This window comes from Pleurodeles waltl, chromosome 5 (assembly GCF_031143425.1).
Source record: "Pleurodeles waltl isolate 20211129_DDA chromosome 5, aPleWal1.hap1.20221129, whole genome shotgun sequence".
NCBI classification, from domain to species: Eukaryota; Metazoa; Chordata; class Amphibia; order Caudata; family Salamandridae; genus Pleurodeles; species Pleurodeles waltl.
The window spans coordinates 857,242,839-857,268,545 of NC_090444.1; the positions used below are offsets into that span (position 1 = coordinate 857,242,839).

At 46.3% G+C, this 25,707-nt stretch overlaps 1 protein-coding gene across 1 annotated transcript in view; it reads right to left on the reverse strand.

Annotated features, from left to right (window-relative positions):
• LYST (lysosomal trafficking regulator) overlaps positions 1-25,707 on the reverse strand; it is a 2,674,875-nt gene that overhangs the window by 749,061 nt on the left and 1,900,107 nt on the right. Inside the window, 1 exon segment of the mRNA XM_069234946.1 lies at positions 13,659-13,720. Within this exon segment, the coding sequence (XP_069091047.1) occupies positions 13,659-13,720 (62 nt within the window).

The following is a 25,707-nucleotide window of genomic DNA, read 5'->3' on the forward strand; positions in this document are numbered from 1 at the left end:
CCATATCCCTACAGGGAATGGACTATACAGTGGAACATAGACCTGGGAGTAGCCACTCCAATGCAGATGGACTCTCCAGATATTTCCACTTAGACAATGAAGACTCATCAGGTAATGGCTAGTCTTATTGTCCTTCGTTTGGGGAGGGGGGTTGTGTAGGAAAGTACCATCTTGCCTGGCATGTTACCCCCATTTTTCACTGTATATATGTTGTTTTAGTTGTATGTGTCACTGGGACCCTGGTAACCCAGGGCCCCAGTGCTCATAAGTGTGCCTGAATGTGTTACCTGTGTAGTGACTAACTGTCTCACTGAGGCTCTGCTAATCAGAACCTCAGTGGTTATGCTCTCTCATTTCTTTCCAAATTGTCACTGACAGGCTAGTGACCATTTTTACCAATTTACATTGGCTTACTGGAACACCCTTATAATTCCCTAGTATATGGTACTGAGGTACCCAGGGTATTGGGGTTCCAGGAGATCCCTATGGGCTGCAGCATTTCTTTTGCCACCCATAGGGAGCTCTGACAATTCTTACACAGGCCTGCCACTGCAGCCTGAGTGAAATAACGTCCACGTTATTTCACAGCCATTTTACACTGCACTTAAGTAACTTATAAGTCACCTATATGTCTAACCTTTACCTGGTAAAGGTTAGGTGCAAAGTTACTTAGTGTGAGGGCACCCTGGCACTAGCCAAGGTGCCCCCACATTGTTCAGAGCCAATTCCCTGAACTTTGTGAGTGCGGGGACACCATTACACGCGTGCACTACATATAGGTCACTACCTATATGTAGCTTCACCATGGTAACTCCGAATATGGCCATGTAACATGTCTATGATCATGGAATTGCCCCCTCTATGCCATCCTGGCATAGTTGGCACAATCCCATGATCCCAGTGGTCTGTAGCACAGACCCTGGTACTGCCAAACTGCCCTTCCTGGGGTTTCACTGCAGCTGCTGCTGCTGCCAACCCCTCAGACAGGCAGCTGCCCTCCTGGGGTCCAGCCAGGCCTGGCCCAGGATGGCAGAACAAAAAACTTCCTCTGAGAGAGGGTGTGACACCCTCTCCCTTTGGAAAATGGTGTGAAGGCAGGGGAGGAGTAGCTTCCCCCAGCCTCTGGAAATGCTTTCTTGGGCACAGATGTGCCCAATTCTGCATAAGCCAGTCTACACCGGTTCAGGGACCCCTTAGCCCCTGCTCTGGCGCGAAACTGGACAAAGGAAAGGGGAGTGACCACTCCCCTGACCTGCACCTCCCCTGGGAGGTGTCCAGAGCTCCTCCAGTGTGCTCCAGACCTCTGCCATCTTGGAAACAGAGGTGCTGCTGGCACACTGGACTGCTCTGAGTGGCCAGTGCCACCAGGTGACGTCAGAGACTCCTGCTGATAGGCTCCTTCAGGTGTTAGTAGCCTATCCTCTCTCCTAGGTAGCCAAACCCTCTTTTCTGGCTATTTAGGGTCTCTGTCTCTGGGGAAACTTTAGATAACGAATGCATGAGCTCAGCCGAGTTCCTCTGCATCTCTCTCTTCACCTTCTGATAAGGAAATGACCGCTGACCGCGCTGGAAGCCTGCAAACCTGCAACATAGTAGCAAAGACGACTACTGCAACTCTGTAACGCTGATCCTGCCGCCTTCTCGACTGTTTTCCTGCTTGTGCATGCTGTGGGGGTAGCCTGCCTCCTCTCTGCACCAGAAGCTCCGAAGAAATCTCCCGTGGGTCGACGGAATCTTCCCCCTGCAACCGCAGGCACCAAAAAGCTGCATTACCGGTCCCTTGGGTCTCCTCTCAGCACGACGAGCGAGGTCCCTCGAATCCAGCGACTCTGTCCAAGTGACCCCCACAGTCCAGTGACTCTTCAGTCCAAGTTTGGTGGAGGTAAGTCCTTGCCTCACCTCGCTGGGCTGCATTGCTGGGAACCGCGACTTTGCAGCTACTCCGGCCCCTGTGCACTTCCGGCGGAAATCCTTTGTGCACAGCCAAGCCTGGGTCCACGGCACTCTAACCTGCATTGCACGACTTTCTAAGTTGGTCTCCGGCGACGTGGGACTCCTTTGTGCAACTTCGGCGAGCACCGTTTCACGCATCCTCGTAGTGCCTGTTTCTGGCACTTCTCCGGGTGCTACCTGCTTCAGTGAGGGCTCTTTGTCTTGCTCGACGTCCCCTCTCTCTTCAGGTCCAATTTGCGACCTCCTGGTCCCTCCTGGGCCCCAGCAGCGTCCAAAAACGCCAAACGCACGATTTGCGTGTAGCAAGGCTTGTTGGCGTCCTTCCGGCGGGAAAACACTTCTGCACGACTCTCCAAGGCGAGAGGGATCTGTCCACCAAAGGGGAAGTCTCTAGCCCTTTTCGTTCCTGCAGAAACCTCAGCTTCTTCTGTCCAGTCGAAGCTTCTTTGCACCCGCAGCTGGCATTTCCTGGGCATCTGCCCATCTCCGACTTGCTTGTGACTTTTGGACTTGGTCCCCTTGTTCCACAGGTACCCTAGATTGGAAATCCACAGTTGTTGCATTGCTGGTTTGTGTCTTTCCTGCATTATTCCTCTAACACGACTATTTTGTCCTTAGGGGAACTTTAGTGCACTTTGCACTCACTTTTCAGGGTCTTGGGGAGGGTTATTTTTCTAACTCTCACTATTTTCTAATAGTCCCAGCGACCCTCTACAAGGTCACATAGGTTTGGGGTCCATTCGTGGTTCGCATTCCACTTTTGGAGTATATGGTTTGTGCTGCCCCTATCCCTATGTTTCCCCATTGCATCCTATTGTAACTATACATTGTTTGCACTGTTTTCTAAGACTATACTGCATATTTTTGCTACTGTGTATATATATCTTGTGTATATTTCCTATCCTCTCACTGAGGGTACACTCTAAGATACTTTGGCATATTGTCATAAAAATAAAGTACCTTTATTTTTAGTATAACTGTGTATTGTGTTTTCTTATGATATTGTGCATATGACACTAAGTGGTACTGTAGTAGCTTCACACGTCTCCTAGTTTAGCCTGAGCTGCTCTGCTAAGCTACCATTATCTATCAGCCTAAGCTGCTAGACACCCTATACACTAATAAGGGATAACTGGGCCTGGTGCAAGGTGCAAGTACCCCTTGGTACTCACTACAAGCCAGTCCAGCCTCCTACACTCCCCCTCCTGGGTTGATTACTCCTGGGCCTTGCTGGTTCTCGTCAGCACCACTTTTCCACTAACCGCAAGTTTGCCTTTGCCAAGGCTTGTTGGTGGAATTCCTGCACTGACACACATCTGCAATCTTAACTCCAGCGTGGGACATCATCTGCATCCATCAGGAACTCTTTTCCGGCTTCAGAGCTGCAGTGCTGACCTGTTCTTCATCACCGTCGACCAACTCCTGCAAGTACAGCTGGGTGGGTAGTAGCTCCTACTCCTCCTGGACTCCACTGTGATTCCTGGACTTGGTCCCCCCTCTCCACAAGTCTTCTTTCTTCAGGAATCCACCGCTAGTTTTTTTGCAGTCTTCTCTGGGTGTATTTTCCTCCTTTTGGGTGGTTTGGGGAAAATCTAGTGATTTACTCCTGCTTTCCTAGTCGCTGAGGGTACTGTGTTACTTACCTCCGTGGTTTTCTAGTATTCCTAGCTCCCCTCTACACATTCTAATTACCTAGGTTGGGCTCTTGTGTTCGCATTCAATTTTTTTGGTTTATGGTTTGTGCTCCCCCTTAGGTCAACTAATGGGTACTTTGTGGTATTGTGTTCCAAAAATAAAGTACCTTTATTTTTGTACAACTGAGTATCTTCTTTCATGTTTGTGAGTGCTGTGTGACTACAGTGGTATTGCATGAGCTTTGCATGTCTCCTAAATAAGCATTGGCTGCTCATCCACAGCTACCTCAAGACAGCCTGGCTTCTAGACACTGCCTAACTTCACTAAGAGGGGATACTGGACCTGGTATAAGGTGTAAGTACCTTAGGTACCCACCACACACCAGGCCAGCTTCCTAAAGACATCATTTCCTACCACTGTGACAAAGGTTTATAAATCTCCAGAAAACAGACACATTCTGAAGCAAAGATCTGGATCCATGTCAGAAGCCGTAGAAAGAACAGTACTGACGTCAATGTGCAGGGGTGGCACTGCAGCTCCGCACTGTCAGTTGGATGCAGTATGGAGCAAGCACAAAGCAGTACGCAACGTTGTGGTGCTCTGAAGCACTGTTTCAGAAACCTCCTGATTCATTCTGGCACCTGGAGGATAATCTAAGGTGAGGAATCTACAGTTAGATATTGTCATCAGAATGATGATGTGCACATGAATAAATGAATGCAATGAGTGTTCAGAGGCAGGAAAAGGGCAAAGCACAAGACAAACATATAAACGGTCCAAACTGTGCCTAAGGCTTTGTGAGCTAAACACTCACGCCTTTTTATCAGCAGGAATACAAGGGAAGACTCAGGCCCTCATTACGGCTTTGATGGTCTTTTTATTGAAGGCCGACGAAACTGCTGAGCCAACATACTGCCAATGCTGGCAGTATGCTGGCCACCATATTAGGAGTTTTCCGCTGGGCCAGCGGGCGAAAACAGTGTTTCCGCCCACTGGTTCAGTGCAAAACTCACCACAACATTGACGCTGGCTTGTAATCGAGCTGGCGGCAATGGTGTAGTGCGTCGGGTGTGACAGTCCCTGTTGCGTATTTCACTGCCCGTAATTCGGGTACTGAAATGCGACGTGGCTGTCCATGGGGGCCCCTGAACTGCCCATGACAAGTGCCTCTGATGCCCCCTTTCCGCCAGCCTTTGCATGGCGGTGAGATCACCATGTGCTACGGTCATAATAGGGCAGTCGGACCACCCTGTCTGCAGCGGTCCGACCGCCAACGCGATTGTGGCAGTCTTGAAACTCTTAATGAGGGCCTCAGGGTTTTGTCTCTACAATACAAGCTAATGTTTCTGTCCTTTGACCAGGGTCTGCAGTGTGCTTAGCAGGCTAGGACCTGCTTGAGCCAACGTAGGGTACTGAGATGCGGTTGAGGCCTACTGAAGTGCAGGACCTACAGGTGGGGCCCTGGGGGTCCTAATCACAGTTTGGGTGGCAACCTCCCTCTGTTTTCCTCACTGATCCTTGATCCATATGGTGGATGCTATTTTAAGACCTGGCATCTGGTGATTGACTCCAATCGTTCTCTCTCTGCTGTCATACTAGTAGTTGCATCATTGTAATCTCAATGCTGTCCACTGTTGAAGCAGTGGCTGCCAGTCCAAGTGGTGTTTTTTTCAACAGCATCAGAGTCAAGGGAGTCTAAAAACTTTTCACAACCTTCCAATTCAAGAAATTCATCATCAGTAAGGAATGGTTTCTTACCTGTAACTCCAGTTCTCTCGTAGGGGTATTTCCATGATAGTCATAAGCACTGAATAGTTCTGCGCGCCTGCGGGGACCCCGGAGCACTGTTGTGTAGTATATTCTTAAGTGCAATCATCAGCTCCTTGACAAAAAAGGTCTGTGAAAAACACTTAAGAATAACAATGTGCAGCCTATGTGAACAGCTACACAGGCCAAATTGTTAGAAGAAAAAACAGTTGTAGTGTAAATTCACGTTTAAACCTCTATTTATTCTATAAATACATAAATAAATACATTCTCATATTTTATTTACACCTCTCATGAGAATAAAACAATGTAGGGCAGTGTAGCCCATAGGCTGCCATTATACAGAATGAAAATAGAGCTGTGCCTTTAAGAAAGTAAAGTCTTCCTCCTTCCCATCATGCACAGCAAAAGGCAGTTGCCTCAGTTCTTTTTTGGAGGCTATTAACCTGACATGAAGAAAAACAAAACATTTGTTGGAGTACCAACCTCCATAATATTCATGTTCTATGTCAACTCCACCGGGGAGGAGGGAGGGTTGCTTATGACTATCATGGAAATACCCCTACGAGAGAACTGGAGTTACAGGTAAGAAACCATTCCTTCTCTCGTAGGGGATTTCCATGTATAGTCATAAGCACTGAATAGAGTAGCAAGCCCATCCCCATAACCGCGGTGGAGTAGATATAAGAATACTGAGAAAAACATGAATCATGCAAACAAATTCTTGAGCAAAGCCTGTCCAACCTGAGCATCTGCCCTAGTGTCTGTATCAAGGCAGTAATGCTTAGTAAAGGTATGGACCGACCTCCAAGTGGCAGCCTTGCATATTTCTGCCAAAGGGACATTTCTCATCAAGGCTACAGTAGCTGCTTTCCCTCTGGTAGAGTGGGCTTTTGGCCTACCACCAAGGGATTTGTTTGCTAACTGATAACATAACATTATACATGAAACAATCCACCTGGATAAAGATTGTTTAGATGTGCCCAAACCTGTTCTGATTGGGCCATAGTTAATAAAAAGCTGTTGTGATTTTCGTAAGCTTTTTGTCCTGTCCAAGTAAAATTTCAAGACTCTCTTTACATCCAGAGAATGCAAAGTTCTCTCAGCAGGAGTAGCTGGATTTTGAAAGAAAGTCAGTAATGAAATTGTTTGGTTCACATGGAAGTCGGAGACTACCTTAGGTAAAAATTTTGGATGAGTTCTCATTACCACTTTTGCAGAATGAAAAACCGTGTAGGGTTCCTGAGCGCAAAGGGCCTGGATTTCGCTGACCCTACGCGCTGAAGTGATTGCCACCAGAAAAGCAGCTTTCCATGTGAGATGTTGCAGCGATGCCTTATGTATCGGCTCGAATGGCGGCAGCATCAGACGTGATAAGACAACGTTCAGTTCCCATGGAGGAGAAGGCTTTCTAATGGGAGGAAAAACCTTCTTTAAACCTTCTAGGAAATCCTTAATAATCGGAATCCGAAAAAAGGAAGTTTGTGAAGGACTCTTTCTGTATGCCGTGACAGCCGCCAAGTGAACTTTTATTGACGACAGTTGTAAGCCCGATTTTGCCAAACTTAACAAGTATGGCAGGATAGATTGTTCTCCACAGGAAACCGGGTCAATGTTGTTGTGTAAACACCAAATGCAGAATCTCTTCCACTTGCTTGCATAGGCTGATCGTGTGGAAGGGCGCTTTGCTTCCTTCAGAATTTCCATACAGTCCTGAGGTAGGTTCAAGTGTCCATATTGCACTAGCTCAGGAGCCATGCTGCCAAACTCAACGATGAGGGGTTGGGATGAGATATCTGCCCTCTGAACTTCGTGAGCAGGTCCGGACGATATGGTAGCCTGATGTGTGGTTTGAGTGACCGGTGAAGAAGGTCTGGGAACCACCACTGGCGTGGCCACTCCGAAGCAATTAGGATCATTTTGGTCTGAGCATTGGACAGCTTCTGGAGGACTGCCGGAATCAGGGGAAGCGGTGGAAAGGCGTAAAGAAATGCTCCTGACCAGCTTATCCATAGGGCATTCCCCAATGTCCCTGGATGGTAATATCTGGAGGCGAAGTTTTGGCATTTTTTGTTGTCTGGGGTTGCGAAAAAGTCTGTAGAGGGGGTACCCCAGAGTGCGAAAATGGAATGAACGACGTCGTCGTGTAGTACCCATTCGTGGTTCTCATCCATTACCCGACTGAGGGCATCCGCTTGAACATTCTGGATGCCGGGCAGGTGAGTTGCCACTAGCGACAGGTTCCTGGCTAGAAGCCAATGCCAGATTGTCTGAGCCTCTCTGGATAAAATTCTGGACCTGGTGCCTCCTTGTTTGTTCACGTAGTACATAGTGGCCACGTTGTCTGTCTGGAGAAGGAGAGTTTCCGTTCTCAGAGAGGGAAGGAAGGCTTTGAGCGCAAGGTGGACTGCGCGAAGTTCCAGCAGGTTGATGTGATAGAGACTCTCTCTCTGTGACCACTCTCCTTGGACTCGAAGATGTTCCATGTGCGCCCCCCATCCGAGCAGTGACGCATCTGTTACGATGGTTTGAGATGGAGGCCGTTGTTGGAACGGAATCCCCACCAAGAGATTGCTGGGTAAACACCTCCACTTGAGGGATTGTAGGGTGTGAGGAGAAAGAAGGACTTTGTTCTCCCAATCTTCCCTCAGTTGACACCACTGATCCTCCAGATTTTCCTGCAATGGTCTCATATGGAGGCGAGCATTGGGAACCAGATGGATACAAGACGCCATCGAGCCCAGTAGAGAAGCTATTATTCTTGCAGTGGCTTGAGGTCTTTCCTGCAGTTGTTTGCACTTTTGGAGAATCGATAACCGTCGTTCCTCCGAAGGAAACACCTTTCCTAGCCTGGTATCTACAATGGCCCCTAAGTAATGCAACCTCTGAACAGGTGTTGCTGTAGATTTCAGGAGATTGACTTGAAGACCAAGTTTTTGCAGCAGTTGTAGAGTCCATTCGAAATGCTGTTGTGCCTCGAGACAACTGGAGGCCTTTATGAGCCAATCGTCTAGATAGGGGTAGACGAATATTCGCTGTTTCCTCAAGTGGGCGGCTACTACCGCCATGCATTTGGAAAAAGTTCTCAGTGCTGATTTTAGGCCGAAAGGTAGAACTGCAAATTGGTAATGGCGTTTTCCGACGGTGAACCTTAGGAATTTTCGATGTTTCTTGGTTATTGGGATATGAAAGTAAGCGTCGCAAAGATCTATCGCACAGAGCCAGTCGCCCTGACGTAGATGTGGGTAAATTTGGTGTAAGGCTAACATCCTGAATTTTTCTTTGCGAATCCATTTGTTTGCTGTCCTCAGATCTAAAATGGGACGAAACTCTTGTTTGTCTTTTTTCGGTACAAGGAAATATCTCGAATAAATCCCCTTCCCTTGCTGGCTGATGGGAACGGGTTCTATGGCTCTTTTTTGCAATAGAATATTGACCTCTAACTGAAGAGCTTCGAGATGGCGGTTGGCTGTTTTGGGTGGAACAGATGGTGGAGAACTGGTGAATCTGAGAGCGTAACCATGTCTCACAATATTCAATACCCAGGCGTCTGTTGTGATGCGTAGCCACTCGTCCAGATGATTTGAGATACTTCCCCCTACCGGAGTGGATAACGGAGGAGGGGGAAGCAAAGATTCAGGGCTTAGACGTGGGAGCCTGTCGAGTTGCCTGAGTTTGAGGTGTTGAACGACCCCTTGTCGACCTTCGCTGAGTGGAGAAACCCCTTTGATGCTGCTGTTGTTGCTGCTGCTGGGGGCGCGAAGACATCCAGTGTGGCGACTGATACCGGTGTGTGAAAAGTCGTCGTTGATATGGCCGGAAAACCTTTCTTTGTTCTTTCAGTCTTTCCATGCCTACCGCTTTCAGGGTATCTAGTTCAGCCTTCATTCTAGCCATCTCGTCATCGGCATGAGAACCGAACAAGGTGGAGCCCGAGAAAGGCAAGTTTTGTATTTGCTGCTGCGCTTCAGGTTTGAGTGATGTAAGTCTCAACCATGCATGCCTTCTGAGCGCTATCCCGTGTGCATAATTGTGTGCGGATAGCGCCGAAGAGTCAGCTGCAGCACTTATAATTTGGTTAGAAACCAAGGCTCCCTCACCCACGACCTCCAGGAAATCTTCCCTTTTATCCTTAGGAAGATGTTCCGCAAACTGCATTAAAGAGTCCCAGAGGGCACGGTCGTATCGCCCTAATAACGCAGTAGCGCTGGCTGCCTTCATCGTGACGGCTGCAGTAGAACATACTTTTCGTGCTGCAGCATCTATCTTTCTGCTCTCTTTATCTGGAGGCGAAGAAGAAGACGGTGAGGTTGAATGCCGTTTCTTTGCCGCTACTATGACCACCGAATCAGGTACTGGGTCCGACCTCAAGAATAGAGGATCTTGTTCTGGTGGACGATATTTTTTAATAAGTCTGGAAGGAGCAGACTTTGTTGCGGCCGGTGCAAGGAAAATATCCATTGCTGGTTCGAGGAGACCTGGAACCAGTGGAAGCAAAGGTCTGGAAGATGTCCTGTGATGCAAAGTCTCGAAGATCACTGACGTCGATGGGGCAGGTACCGCCAGCGGGATGTTCAGCTTGGTCGCCCCTCGTACTAAGACCTCCTGGAACGTATTCACATCATCTATGGGGGACACTCTCGGGGACGGTGAGTCCGATAGGGTTGGAGAGTAGTCCCGTGTAGACGAAGAAGAACGCCTGTGATGTGAATGCTGAGATCTCTGTGATTCATGACGGTGCCGAGAGGAAGAAGAGCGTCTAGAGGAATGTCCAGAACGTCTTACAGACCGCGTTGGAGTCCTCAAAACAGACTCTGAAGGGGGAGCCGGAAGAGGCGCCGTAGGTGTTACCGGCGTCTGTGGCAATGGTGATTGTCGAGGAGAGAGTTGTGGAGACGCTGGAAGGAGGATGAGTGAGGCCAAGGATTCTGAGGTTGTATAAACCCTTCTAGGTCTTTTTGATTGTCTCGACGTCGACACACTCCTCGACGTCGAAGTACGGTGACGGCGAATGCTCTTCGACGTCGATTCTTCTCGCCGTTGAGAATCTCTCGACGACGACCCTCGACGTCGCCGTGATGACGGTGAACGCCTACGACGTCGAGCACCCCTCGACGTTGATCGCTCTCGCCGTGTCGACGGCGAGCCGGATTCAGATCTCCTCGACGTGGAACGTCCTCGCCGTGTCGACGGCGACCCAGATCTCGACGGCGAAAGTCCACGCCGTCTCGACGGCGAAATCGTCGTCGACGGCGAGCGATGTCTCTTTCTCGCCGGCGAACCACTCCTCGACGGCGAGCATGTTGGCGCCGTTCCTTGCCTCGACGTTGACGCCCTCGACGTCGTCGGAGACCTGTGCCGTTTTTGAGCTGGTCTGGTCGGAGTTATAGAGGAAACAGTGTGAGCCCTGGTAGAAGACTGACCTTCTCCTCGCTCTGTGGTAGAATGACCACTTTTCCTCCTGTCCTCTTTCGCCTGGAGTCGGATCTTCTCCCTGTCACGAAGGGTCCTTCTGGAGAAGGTTTTGCAGATGTCACACGACTCCGGTTTGTGGCTGGAAGGAAGGCAAATTATGCAGACCCGATGTGGATCTGTTTTGGCCTTTTTTCTGCCACAAGAAGGACATTTGTCAAACAGTGAAGGCATTTCTGAAGTAGAAAAACCTCAAAATTCTGTCAGAATCTAACAGAAAACAATAAAAAATGATCACTCAATGTTAAAAACGTCGAGTGAAATTGAAATTCAAAAGATTTTAAATGAATTTCTGTCACAAAAGGATTTTGTGAGGTAGAGCTCAATGCTTCAGGGTCCTGTCAGAAAGGAGCCGGAAAAAAGAACTGAGGCAACTGCCTTTTGCTGTGCATGATGGGAAACAGGAAGACTTTACTTTCTTAAAGGCACAGCTCTATTTTCATTCTGTATAATGGCAGCCTATGGGCTACACTGCCCTACATTGTTTTATTCTCATGAGAGGTGTAAATAAAATATTAGAATGTATTTATTTATGTATTTATAGAATAAATAGAGGTTTAAACGTGAATTTACACTACAACTGTTTTTTCTTCTAACAATTTGGCCTGTGTAGCTGTTCACATAGGCTGCACATTGTTATTCTTAAGTGTTTTTCACAGACCTTTTTTGTCAAGGAGCTGATGATTGCACTTAAGAATATACTACACAACAGTGCTCCGGGGTCCCCGCAGGCGCGCGGAACTATTCAGTGCTTATGACTATACATGGAAATCCCCTACGAGAGAACATTTATTTCGGGGTTAATGCCATAAAACACATAAAAGAATAAAACATATGGACATTTGGATAGATATGATTATCATTCAGAAACATTCAATTCATTACAAATTGAATGTGTAGCTGACTAATAATAAAAAAATCCAATTGATTTTCCTTATCCAAATGGAGTATAAAAATTTGCTAGGACCAAAAACAATCACTTTACTACTATCCGATTCAAAAACTCTGATGCCACTTTGGTAGTGTTGTATTTTCAAGTTAAGATAAAACATTCTAATCCATTTTCTTCAGGCTAGATGGTAAGCTGAGCTGAATAATAGAATATGTCCCTCAGTTTCTATGGCATTATTACAGATTAGAAATTCCAACCTCAAGCTCTGGCTTCTAGTTACCATCCACCGTGAGCTATATATTTGAAGGTTCCAGTAACAAATGTCCCATTTCTTGAGCCCTGGACATAGGGCCAATAATCCCTTCCACGTAACAATTGTTTCCTGTGATGAAGACCTTGTGTTCTCGGTAGCTGAAGGGAGGGCCTTTTTCTTCTCAGTTGATATTACTTATCTAGCTTGTTGGTGACAGACAAGAAATGCCAGGACAGGTTATGTAGAGTCCTCTTTCAGGGCACACCTCAAGTGCACCCTATTCAAAACTCTACCGCTGATAAGGTTATCTGCAAAAGGTGTGATAGGAAATGGCCCAGAAGGACAGTGTATTATCATACTCAACTTTTTATGACAAAACTAAAATAGTAACTGTCTCTGCAACTTTCGCCATACAGGTCGACTGTCCTTTGCAGCAACTACTGATCCTTCCCACAATATGGCACCTTGGACACCTGTTCGAATCAGCTGTAAGCAGCAGCAAGGCACCATTCAATGATGTTCAACCTTGCTTGAAAGGAAGAGATTTCCACCTTTATTGATTTCATTTCAGTGTTTGTGTCCACCATCTTTCCCTATACAGCTGTGACAGAAAATGGTATAGAGGAGAGTTCCTTAAGAATAAATTCCAGCACTGTCACATACATATTAGGTGAGTTATCAAATGGTGTATGTCCTGACTAAACAATTCCTCAGCAAAATTAGCTGCTTCTCTAGTTTTGACTATGACATTAGGTGCCTTCTCTACTACAAGTGACCTAAGGTCTGAGAGTGCTCCAAGCCTAGATGGTGTACATCGGATAGCCTCAACAGTGTGGTGAAATCCTTCCTGAGACACATTTGCTTGTCATTAATCTGCCTACGGCAGAGGGTTAGGGGAATTAGATACTATCACAAAAGTAGAGTGGAGAGACTTGTCAAATAGCTGAGTGTTCCCTTCGGCATCATTTGGGCATTGTCTGGAATACTGATCACTTCATATGGGTCATTTTAAAGAGTTTATTATGGTCAAACACGTGAGCTTTCAGGATCCATTTGTCAGGATTCCCTTTATCTAACATATACCTATTGTTCAGCTGTGCAGCTGTATTTAAACAGAGCCTATAACTATTTGTGTGCACCATGCACAGAGCGTCGGGTAGGCGATTGTTAGGTCTCATCTGAAGATGGTGCTCGCACAGGTCCCACGGTCGAAGGGGCTCCCCTGTTCAGCCCGCATACTCCTCTGCCCCTAATCCCAATGTAAAAGGATACTCCATTGCCAATAAAGCAGGTGTTAAAACATGGGACTGGTGTCTCTTATGCTGCAGACCCAATCTTGGACTCTGCAGCACACAAACAAGACCTCTGTCAGCCTCAAGCCAATCTGCTTCAGCTGGCCATATGCCATGTCAATGGCTACTGGGATGACCCATGTTTGGGTCAGAAGGCAGAGGCCTCAGGGAGTGTCAGCCATCATTGATTGTGCCAACCTCTGCCCTCACTGATCGATTTTTGCATTAGTATCCCCCTGTAAACTTTCTTTCCACAAATGCCTTGTTTTATGTATTGAATCAAAGTCTTATTTCACTTAATCACCCAGTATTTATTTGCAATGGCTTTTTTGTTGAGTGATTTCATAATTTACAGCTTATTAAAAAAATAAAATAAGCAAAAACTACCACTTACCCAGTAGCAGTTCTCCAGATGTTTCCTTTGATGGAGCCACACATATGCATCTTCGATTAACTCTGAAAGATAAAATTAAAAAACTATCAATGATAGCAACCATTATATTAAAGATATGTAGCCCTCGAACTAAACATTTTATCTGCTGGACAAATCAGGTAAGCAGTGATAACAATTTGTAAATGAATATGCTTGGAACGCTTGTCACTTCTTGTTAATGTACATCTCATGTAACATTCTTCTATTTTTGGCAAAATGTTATCCCGATTAATCTATATATATATATCATACGCAGGGTGATGTTTGTTTTGCTATTAACATTGGAGCTATTAGAAAATTCTTCATGAAACTTTAAAAAAAAATGTTCATCCACCCCAGCTTCTTCCTACAAACTATCAGTGTGATCAATCAAGCAAATTTTAGACTGTACTACAGCCAAAAGGCTTGAATGGATTTACACCAAATTTGTCATAAAGCTAGATCCTTACCCAGAAAGTGTTCTTTTGTGATTTGATATAAATATGTTTCGTAGTTTTTGATTAAGGTACTAGGACTGGGGCTCAAAAAAAGTGTGGGTCCCATTTTAAGCCCTATAGGGATTTTGAACATGACTCCAGCCTGAACCACTGCAAGGAATTACAATTCATTTAGCAGAAAGGTAGCTTTTGGTCAGGGAATCATGGTTTTTGCCTTTTGTGTAAGTAAATGCAGTAGTTTAGGGGAAATTAAAGGAAACTGAAATTTGAGCGAATAGTTCCCCAATCTCCGGCTGAGATTTGATTGTCTGTAACACTTCAGCCTGGAGGTGTTGGCAGGCATTTTAGGACACGGTTTCAGCCGAGTCCCAAAAAACAACAAAAAAATGGAAAAAAAGAAAAGGGGACAGGATAGAAACTCCCTAGCCTCAGTAAAAATTATTCTTTTTTATTGTCATTATGAAATTCTCTAATATTTGTGAATTTAGCTGTGAATATATATATATTTGTTTTTAAAGCAAGCGTGGTCTCCTGCGCTTGCTTTTAATTTTGACTATTGGTGGGCCAGGCTCCAGAGACATCCTTTTTTTTTTATTAAGAGGGGTGGTGCATGGGGTCCCCCTCCTGGGCTGTTAAAAGCCCGAGGGCCGCCACCTCCCTGGGGCTAAGTTTTAAAAGTATGCAGAGTGGGGAGGGGGGACTATGGGGATCCACCCGGGACCCAGGGAACACCCTCTCCCCCGAGCTATTTTAAAAACATGTATGGGGTGCCACGAGGACCCCCATGGGCCTCAGGACCACCACCTCCTTGGGGCTACAATTTATAAAAATACAGGGTCAGCAGCCCCCAAGGCTCCAGGGACCACTACTTCCCCGGGGCTAAAAAAAAAAAACAAAGCAAAAAAAAAAAAAAAAACTGTTGTGGGGTGACATATGGACCCTCCCTCCCCCCAAAACCACCCCCTGGACACGTGGGGACCACCACCTCCGAGGGTTACAATAACAATTAACGAGGGACTCCCTGGGGCCAAATAGATATTTAGATAGGAGGAGGGGCACATGCCCCCTCTCCTAGAGCTATATATGGGCCTGGTGATCACAACGCCCCAGAGCTGGCTCCTGCTACCTCCGGAGGTGCCCACCGTCGGGAGGCAGCTGTTTACTTCTCTCTATGGGAGTTGTCACAGCCCCCGCCAAGCAAAAGCAAACACTCCGCTTCCATTAAATGTGAGCTGTAAAAATGATGCCGATTGTTGGAAGCAGAATTTTCATCTCCCTGTCTGTTACATGATGGTAGGGAAACAGATGAAACTATTGCTCCTGCACACGGGGAGGTGCATTTTCTGCAGCTCCCTGTTTGCGGGAGCAATGCCGGCTCCGGTAGGAGGCAGGGCGCCGTCTAGGACCGCAGGGGCATTGAGGCTCCCCTCTTAGTCCCTTCAAAGCCCCCCAAAAAACCTTACTTTTTTAAAGTACAAATCATCCAAGGATGTTTTTGATGCAGTTCCACTCTGTAAAGATATCTGTTTGAGACACTCAAGGAACAATCACATTGGCAAACTTACAAGGAAACTGGAGATATTACCTTGGTATCTTTTATGCAGCTGTAATGTAGGAGATGCACTATACACTTACCCAATGAGATAGCACTTACTAATTAGCCAGTAGAAAGTACTCCAGTTGGGTAGACCTTCTACAGAAAACGTTAGCCTCTTCTTGCATATACATGTAGGGCAATATTCATTTTGGGACGATGCTCATTTCCTCAACTGGAAGCATTTACAGATAAAAATAAAGCAGGTGCTCAAGTTCAAGCACCATTTTTGTAAAGTACTAATCATCCTAACTTCATGCGCATGGCCAAGGCAAAGCAAGTGTGTTTTATCTGCATTTCCACTGTGAAAAGTTATGAGGACTTTCAAGGAGGTGCTTGAAGCCTTGCTTTTTTTTAGCTAAATATCTCATGGAGTGACAACGATGTGTAATTTCTTGTCATCTGCTGTTGAGACCAGAGCTTATGTTATCCATTTTCCAATGAAGATGAACAGCTTACTAAAATGTCCTCCCGAAAGCATTTCCCATCGATTTTGAAGGCAGTCCATGCGGCCAAACCCCGCCACGCACAGCCCAAGGCTGTCCGTGGTGTAAGTTGGATTAACGTATATTAATTAAAATTGCTTTACATTAAAAAACTTAGAAATTCACTGAAAAAACAAAGGTTCCAGGGAACATTATAGTTAGGAAATAAAAAATAAAAAATACAAGATCACTTTAAAAAAAAAACAAAGGTTAAAGAGACGTTATAGGTAAACTCACAGTTTTAACATACAAAATCATAGAAATTCACCTGTTACAGTTATTTCAAGTAACTATAACTTGCGTCCTCACCATGCACTGCTAATTACCCCTGATATTACAGCACTCATGACATCTTGTATAACATTGTTGATAATATCATTGCAACATTTGCTATAAAAATATTCATGAAAAACTGTTCATGGTGGGGGGGGGGGGGGGGGGGGGGGCGGCAAGTTATAGATATCTTAGGGCAAAAGGTAACCAATCCCCCTTCCAGGGCTATTTAGGGTATTCTTCTCGGGTAGGTCTTCAGATTTGGCTTGAAAGATTCTGGCAGGACTCCTCTGCAACCTCTACTTCGACTTCTGGCCCCTGGAACTGCGACTGGACCCTCCAGGAACCAACAATCTGGATCCACGAAAAAGACTCTGCTTGCAACAATGTTTCGACGTCTCCTTTTAGCTTCTGCAACATTTACCCAGATGTGCATCCTCTGAGGGCAGCAAGTCTTCAGTCTGCATGGGAAGGAAGAAGGAATTTCCCTTGGAGTGAGGTAGTCACTCACCTGCATCCGCAAGCACCAACTGCAACGACGACCAGCAGCGTAGATCTCCTCTCATCCTGAGCTGCGTGGATCCTGCATCACGGATGGTGGTCTGGAGTAGTCCCCTTGGTCTTCTCTGCCAGCTGTCCAACTTAGGTGAAGGTAAGCTCTTGTCTTCCCATGCAGGACAGTATCCCGGTGCACTGCTTCTCTTGCAGCTACCAAGGTTTGTTTGAATCTCCTCCAAGGGATCTTCAGGCTCCGTGTAGACCCAGCCCCCAGCACTCTTCCCTGCGATGCACAGCCCTCTGTGTGCTTTTCCTGTAGCGTGGGACCCTTCTTCAGTTGTGCTGTGTGGGCTCCTTTGCGACTCCTGGGTCCTTTTCCAGTGGGTCTCCTGTGGGGGATGCCTTTGCTTCAGGGGACTCCACCTTGCTGAGGATCACCTGAGATTCCCCTCCATGGGTTGAGTCCTCCTGGACCTTGCTGGTCCCCGGCAGCTCCACTTTTCTTCTACCACAACTCTTGCCTTTGCCAAGGCTTGTTGGTGGCTTTTCCCTGCCACAGACAGACTGCAATCTTACATCCGGTGTGGGATGTCGACTGCACCCTCTAGGAACTCTTCACAGGCTCCAAGGCTCCACTGTTGACCATCTTTTTCCTACCGTCAACACAAATCCTGCAACCACAGAAGAGTGGACACTCCTGCGACTTCTGGACGTGGTCCCCTTCTTTTTCAGGTCTTCCTCTTCAGGAATCAACTGCTGGTTTCTTGCAGTCTTGTCTGGGTGTTGCATTATTCTTCTTTTCAGCTCTTTTGGTGGTTTGGGGACCATCCAGTAACTTGCTCCTTTCCTCTTTGTCCCTGGGAGGGACTGTCACACTTACCTTTGGGGTTTACTAGTTCCCCCAGCTCCCCTCTACAGATTCCACTTACCTACGGAGGGGTCCTACATCTGCATTCCAGGCCTCTCTAGAGGTAGCTGTGGAGGAGCAGCCAAGGCTTATCTAGGCGACATGAAACGCTCATGCAATACCATAATAGTCACACAGAACTTACACACAGTGTTACAAAAATAAAGGTATTTTATTATAGTAACACAAATACTACAGTACTGAATAGGCAATCCCCCCAACTGGAGGTAAGTAAACACACTATTAAATACACATTAGCTATCTGTAAATAGCTTTGAAAGCAATAGGCAGTGGTAAAAGCAATAGCAAATAGTGAGGGCAATAGGGGAGGGCCAACTGTATACTAAGAAAATGTCAAATGAAAGCCAGTCCCCAACCCAAGGAAGTGGAATCGGTAGAAGAGAGCTGGGGGAACTAGGAACCCCAAGATGTGAGTACCAGAGTGACGCCCAGTGCCCAGTTGAGCAGAGCTAAGTACCTAGTTTTCCCCAAAACGAACAGAAGGACTTTGGAAAAGGATTATGCAAGACCCAACCAAGAATGGAAGAACCCAAGGTAGATCCGTACAGAAGAGGACCTGCAAAGGAAGGGGACCAAGCCCAGTTCATGATGGAGTGTCCAGTTGTGGCAGGAGCCACTCCCCACCCTTCTATGGATGCAGGACCAGGTCGACAGTGGATGGAGAAGGTCAGCAGTGCAGCACAGGGGATGAAGAGAAAAATCCCAGGAGTGATGCAAGTGATGTCCCACGCTGGCAGTCGAGATACAGTCAATTAGTGGTGCTGGAAAACTACCATCAAGCCTTGGCAAATGCAAGAAATGGAGAATAAGGTTTGCAAGGCTGAAGAGGGCCAGCAAGTTCCAGGGGACTCGACCCAAGGAGGGGAGTCTGGGGTGAACCTCAGCAGCTGGGAGAGTCACAAGAAGAGCATGTAGCCCCCACAGGACACCCAGTGGCAGGTGGCACAGGAGTCGCAGTGAGGCCCACTCAGCACACCTGAATAGGAGTCCCACGGCGTTGCAGCAGCAGGCCGGACACTGTGCTGTGCAGGTAAGAACGCTGGGGGCCGGGGGCTACACAGGGGGCTACACAGAGCCTGAAGATCCCTTGGAGGAGGAACAAACAAGCCTTTGTAGCTGCAAGAGTTGCGATGTACATGGGTACTGTCCTGCAAGTAGAGGCAAAGACTTATAGTCTCCCAAGTTGGATAGCTGGTAGAGAGGAGCAAGGGGAGTGACTCCTTCTTTCGAAGGAAGATTCCTTTTTACTTCTTGTGCAGGCTGAAGGCTTGCCACCCTCAGAGGATGCACAGCTGCGGAAATGTTGCAGTTGCTGGAAGGAGCCAGAGAAACAAATGTAGCCGAGCTGAGTCGTCACTGTACTTGCAGATTGTTGGTTTCTAGAGGGTCCAGTTGCAGTCCCAATGGCAAGAAGATGAAGTAAACGATGCAGAGGAGTCCTGCTGGAATCTTGCACATCGAATCATCTGAAGACCAACCCATGAGGGAGACCCTAAATAGCTGAGAAAGGGGTATTGGTCACCTAGCAGGGTGACCACCCACCAGGAGGGGGTTGTGACATCACCAACTGACCTGGCCACTCAGATGCTCCCAGGCACCTCTGCCCAGCTTGGATTCAAGATGGCAGAATCAAGTGGCCACGTGGAGGAGCTCTGGGTACTACCCCTATGGTCACTCCCCTTTCCTTTGCCCAGTTTCACACCAGAGCAGGGACCGGAGGTCCCTGGACTGGTGCAAACCATTTTTTGCACGGAGGGCACCAAATGTGCCCTTCAAAGCATACCAGTGGCTTGGGGTGGCTACCCCACCCAAGTAATGCCTATTTCCAAGGGACAGGGTGTTACTTCCCTCTTCCACAGTAAATCCTTTTTTCTGCTTTGTTCTGCCTGAGCTGGTCAAGCAGCAGGAGGGACGAAACCTGTCTGAGGGGTGGCAGCTGCCCGGGCTGCCTGAAAAACCCCAGAAGACTGGTAGGAGCAATGCTGGGGGTCCTCTTAGGAGCCCCAAGAGTGTATGGAATCATACAACCAATACTGGCAACAGTATTGGAGTATGATTCTGACAAGTTTGATAACAAACATGCCCAGGAAAAATGTATTCCCTGCACTTACGAAGTCCAGTGTAAAGGAGCTGGAGTTCATAGGGGTACCTCTGCTCATGCAGGAGTGCCCTCACACAAAGGTACCTGCACCCTGTCTTCTGGGTTAGGAGGGTCTTTCATAGGGGTGACTTACAGTGACCTGGTGAAGTGACCTGTAGTGAAAGGGTGCATGCACCTTTTCATGCAGGCTGCAATGGCAGGCCTGGAGGCACATTTTACCTGGGCTCCCATGGGTGGCACAATACATGCTGCAGCCCATGGGGAGCCCATAGTACCCCAATGCCCTGGCACCAGTATGCTAACTGTGCAGTGTGCAAAGTCCTAAGCCGCCAAATTTTGAGGCATAGAGCACAATCACCAGGGTCCTGGTTAGCAGGATCCCAGTGAAGACAGTCAAAACACACTGATAGCAGGCACAAAGTGGGGGTAACCATGCCAAAAAGAGGCTACTTTACTACACCTGTCTGTGACAGCAATGCCGGCTCCCGCTGGAAGCAGGGAGTCGGCTGGGACCGCGGGGGCCTTGAGGAAGGGCACCCAGGGGAGATGGCCGGACCCCAGGGGATGGGGTTCCATGGGCCACAATTGGCCAGGGGAGGGGAGCAGCACAGCCCCTCTCCTCTATTTAATTAGGGTCGGGTCCCGGGGGTTGGGACCCAATGAGTTGAAGAGTGCCCTAGGGCTGAAATCGGCTTGGGGACGGGAGCCATGCCGCCCCACTCCCCCACACAGCACATTTGACCAACGAGGTAGCACTTACTTACTAACCAGTAGAAAGTGTTTAAGTTTGATAGACATTTTGTGCAAAACTCTGGTCTCTTTCTGGATAAACGAGCAGGTGAGCTTCGGTCTGGCCATGATGCTCATTTCACAGAAATTAAACCTCAACAAGAAGCACTTACAAATATTAATGTAGCAGGTGCCCCAGTTGAAGCTCCACTCCTGGAAAAGACAAATGATCCTTACTCCTTGGCTTGGCGAACGCAAAGCAAGTGTGTTTACTCCGCAATTCCATATTGAAAAATTTGCTAAATCCTTTGTGGAGGTGAATGCCTCTTTCATTTACTGGAGAGCAAACGCTCACTCTCGCACCCACTCTCACACCCACATAGACCCTCTCACAGCCACTCTCACACACACAGACACCCTCTCATACTTATTCTCACACCAGCAGAGGCAGGCCCTGAGACCAACTCCCACTATGCAAGCCAAAGGCTGTGAGCATTGTGGGGTTGGGTGGTTGGCCGCAGAGACTTGCCGCAGGAGTTGGTTGGTTGTAAGGGTAGACCACAGGACCTGTTTAGATTAACATATAGTAATGAAAACGTTTCCGTTAAAAAAAACATAGAAATTCACTGAAAAAAACAAAGGTTACAGGGACGTTGTACTCCGGAAACAGAATTAGAAAAACCTTAGAAAAGCCCTTAAAAAAAACAAAGGTTACAGGGATGTTGAAGTTAAGTTCTGAATTTACTAGCACAAAACCGGAGAACTTCAGCAGTTATAGTTATAGTTATCTCAAGTAACTATACATCGTGGCCTAAGGACTCGCACCCCCCACAATGCACTGGTAATTACCCCAGATATTACAGCACTCATGGCAACTTTTATAACGTAAATAAAAATATTAATGAAACATTAGAAGTCAAGTTATTGAAGAAAAAACTGTGCATGATGGGAACCCGAGATATAGTTACCTTAGGTCGCGAGGTATATTTTGTTGTTGTAAATTATTGGAAATTATTTTGATCGGATTGTATGACCATTTTTTTCATGTAATTATTTACATTTTTGAGTTGCCTGTATGCTTCATTTAGATAGTAAGATTTAGGTTGAATCACAATATAGGCCCCTTTGTCGGCTGATTTAATTATCAGTGAATCATTGGCCATCAGATTGTCTAAGGCGCGTGCAATCTTGTTTTGTCCAATTCTCAATGGAATTTCCATTATGTCTATTAGGCATTCCATCCAAATCTCTTATGACAGAGTTTAAACGCGTTGGTTGTGTGTTGCTGGCTTGGAATAAAATATTGGCTATTCAGTGAAACAGGGTGCAGTGGTTTTCCTCCTTTTGGATGCATACAGTATATGTATGGAAAATGTCGCTTACCCAGTGTACATCTGTTTGTAGCATGTAGTGCTGCAGATTCAAATGCTGTGGAGTCACGGGATCGAGTGACTCTTCCTCTGGGTCATACTGCGCATGGGCATTGACTCCGTTGTTAGATTGTTTTTCCACAAAAGGGTGTAGGAAGGAGTGATAGAGTGTAGTAATATAAATTATGTATAGAAATAGTAAGTAAAAATAGATGTCCATGCAAATGTAAATGTATATACATATGTACAAATTATAAAAACTGTAACGACTACAGGCTTCCGGGGAGGATGCATGTGAATATGCAACACTAAATGCCACGTACAGATGTACACTGGGTAAATGACATTTTGTTATGCATAGACTAGAAAGTAGTTACTCTCCCCAAAAAATGCAGTGGCTGGCCTTTAGGAGTTGTTTGAAATAATGTTCTTAAGACAGCTTCACCTACATTGGTCTGTTGCTTTGAAAATACAGCTACACAATAATGCTTTGTAAATGTACGTGGTGTAGACCACATGGCAGCTTTACATATGTCTGCCATTGGTATGTTTCCTAAAAATGCCATAGATGCACCTTTTTTCCTAGTGGAATGTGCTTTAGGTATGATTAAAAGTTTTTTTTGTTTTTGCTTTTATGTAATATGTTTGTATACATTTAACAATCCATGTTGCTAATACTTGTTTAGAGATAGGATTCCCTTTATGTGGTTGTTGAAAAGCTGCTTTGTTTTTCTGAATTCTTTTGTTCTATCCGTAAGAGCTCTTTTAAGGTCAAGAGTGTGAAGGGCTTTTTCTGCAATTAAATATGGCTGTGGGAAGAAGACTGGCAATTCCATTGTTTGATTTATGTGAAAAAGGTGATACCACCTTTGGCAGATATTTTGGATTGGTTCTAAGTACAACTTAATGTTTGTGTACTTGGAAAAAAGGTTCTTCAAGAGTGAATGCTTGTATTTCACTAACTCTTCGTAATGAAGTAATAGCTACTAGGAAAGCAACTTTCCAGGTTAAGAATTGAATCTCACAGGAATGCATGGGTTCAAAAGGTGGGCCCATTAATCTGGTGAGTATAATATTGAGATTCCAAGCAGGAACAGGTGGTGTTCTGGGTGGAATAATATGTTTTAGCCCTTCCATGAAGGCTTTAATAACTGGGACTCTAAAGAGTGAGGTAAGTTGTACAGTTTGTAAATATGCTGACATGGCAGTAAGATTAATTTTAATAGATGAGAAATCTAAATTTGATTTCTGTAAATGAAGTATGTAGCATACGATATGTTGTGATGATGCTGTAAGTGGGTCAGTATTTTTAGATTGATAGTAATAAACACATATTTTCCATTTGTTAGCACTGCATTGCCTAGTTGTAGGCTTGTGTGCTTGTTTGAGAACTTACATGCATTCTAATGTAAGTTGTAAGTATCCAAATTCTATGACTTCAGGAGCCAAATCGCTAAGTTGAGAGCACTGGAATTTGGATGTCTGATTTGTCCTTTGTTTTTTTGTTAACACATCTGGTCTGTTTGGAAGTTTGGAGTGAGGTACTACTGACAGGTCTAGGAGTGTTGTATACCAATGTTGTCGTGCCCACGTTGGGGCTATGAGTATTATGGTGGGAGAAGTCTGACGCAGTTTGTTGACCAGAAATGGAAGTAGTTGGAGAGGGGGAAAAGAGCAAACAAATATCCCTGACCAGTTAATCCATAATGCATTGCCCTTGGAAAGAGGGTGTGGGTGTCTGCATACGAAGTTTTGGCACTGTACGTTTTCACTTGTTGCAAATAGGTCTATTTCTGGTGTCCCTCGCTTTTGAAAGTACTGATAAAGTGCTTGAAAGTGAATTTCCCATTCGTGTATCTGTTGGTATGTTCTGCTTAGGAGATCCGCTAGCTGATTGTGCATTCCTGGGATGTATTCTGCTAGTAGCTGAATTTGATTGTGAATTGCCCATTTCCATATTGTTTGGGCTAGAACGAACAGTTGAGATGTACTCTTCGATGCCATTTCCAATCTTCTGGCTCTCCCATCACGCAGGGTCTTCTTGGATCGAAACGATTGACAGGCCTCGCAATCTTTTTCTTTGTGGTCAGGAGAAAGAGACAGATTACATTCAAGGTTTTGGTCTGTGTAGGGAAATTTCACATGGCATCGGGGACAAAATCGAAATGGAGTCCGATCCATCAGGCTTCAACCCGGTAGGCCTGAAGAGGCCCGAGTCGGGAGCACATGCCCAGAAGGGCGAAATTTAGTTTCCGACGGTACTATCGGTTCGAGGCTAGGTGGAAACGAGATCGAAACAATACCGACTAATAAAGGAGTTTTCTAAAGTTTCCAATTCGAAATCTCGGAGCGAGAGGAAACACGTCCGAACCCGACAGCGGAAAGAAAACAATCTAACAACGGAGTTTATACCCATGCGCAGTACGACCGAGAGGAGGAATCCTGTGACTGCGAAGACTTCTTTGAAGAAAAACAACTTTTAACACTCCGAAGCCCAACACTAGATGGCGGAATAATGCATAGCATGTGTATCTGCAGCTACACATGCCACTGAACATATATATATATATATATATATGTAGAGAGAGAGAGAGAGAGAGAGAGAGAGACAGACAGACAGATGGGTTTAAATTAAAAAGTTCAAGCTTGGATTGGATGAGGGGGCTCTTCACAGTGAGCACCATGTAATGAAAATGTTTTATAAAGGGGCAGAGTAGGAATATCCTCATCCCATAGCCAATGTGAGTGGTTGGGGGAGGGGAGGTTCCCAGATACGGACACCCTGAGGCCCAAAAAAATAAATAAATAAATAATAAAAAGGCATGCTGGCCTCTGGTTTAAATTCCGCATTGTGTAGGTTTGGGATTTTTTTTTATTTGAATATAATTATTTTGGGCAGAGGTGAGTGTGTACATCCCACCCCAACCTAAATTTTGTCAATGGGGATCACATCAACCAGGCCAGATGAATGGCTGTCCTGAGGACCCCATACTAAAGCACAGGCAAAAAAGCCGCTTGTGGGGTGCTCACACGCAGCCCTACCCATGACTGGAGAGCAGGGTAGTTGGTAGCGTAAGCATGCCACTGTAAACCTCCTGCTAGCAGCTAGAGTGCGAAGGAGGCTCTTTGGATGCTGCGTCTGCTACTGTGGTCGCCGCAGGCAGAAGCATAGAAGATGCTGGTTCTCACAGCATGGGAGCTGGGTGGGGCTATGGAGGCCTTGGGACTCCCTCCACATCCCACAATGACCTCTGATGCTTTGGGTGCTCCAGGTGGGTCTAGGGCACCCAGTAAATTCAATGCTGCTCCCTTCAGTTACTGACAATACTGGTGGGGAGAAGAAAATATGCTGGCTCCAGAGCACAGGAGTTGGCTGGGACTGCTGATCATTTGGACTACCCCAGCAGGCCCCAAATGACCCACGAAGTAAAGTGGCCCCGGGCCACCCACAATTCAAACAGGAAAAAAGGAAAAAGTTGTGACCTCGCCGCTTGATCAACAAGTTCTTTGTTAACACCTTATCTTTTAGAGACTCTATTTCACCACAAATTACTTCCCTTGTCGCAGTGGATCTAGACATTATTTAACTTGTCTC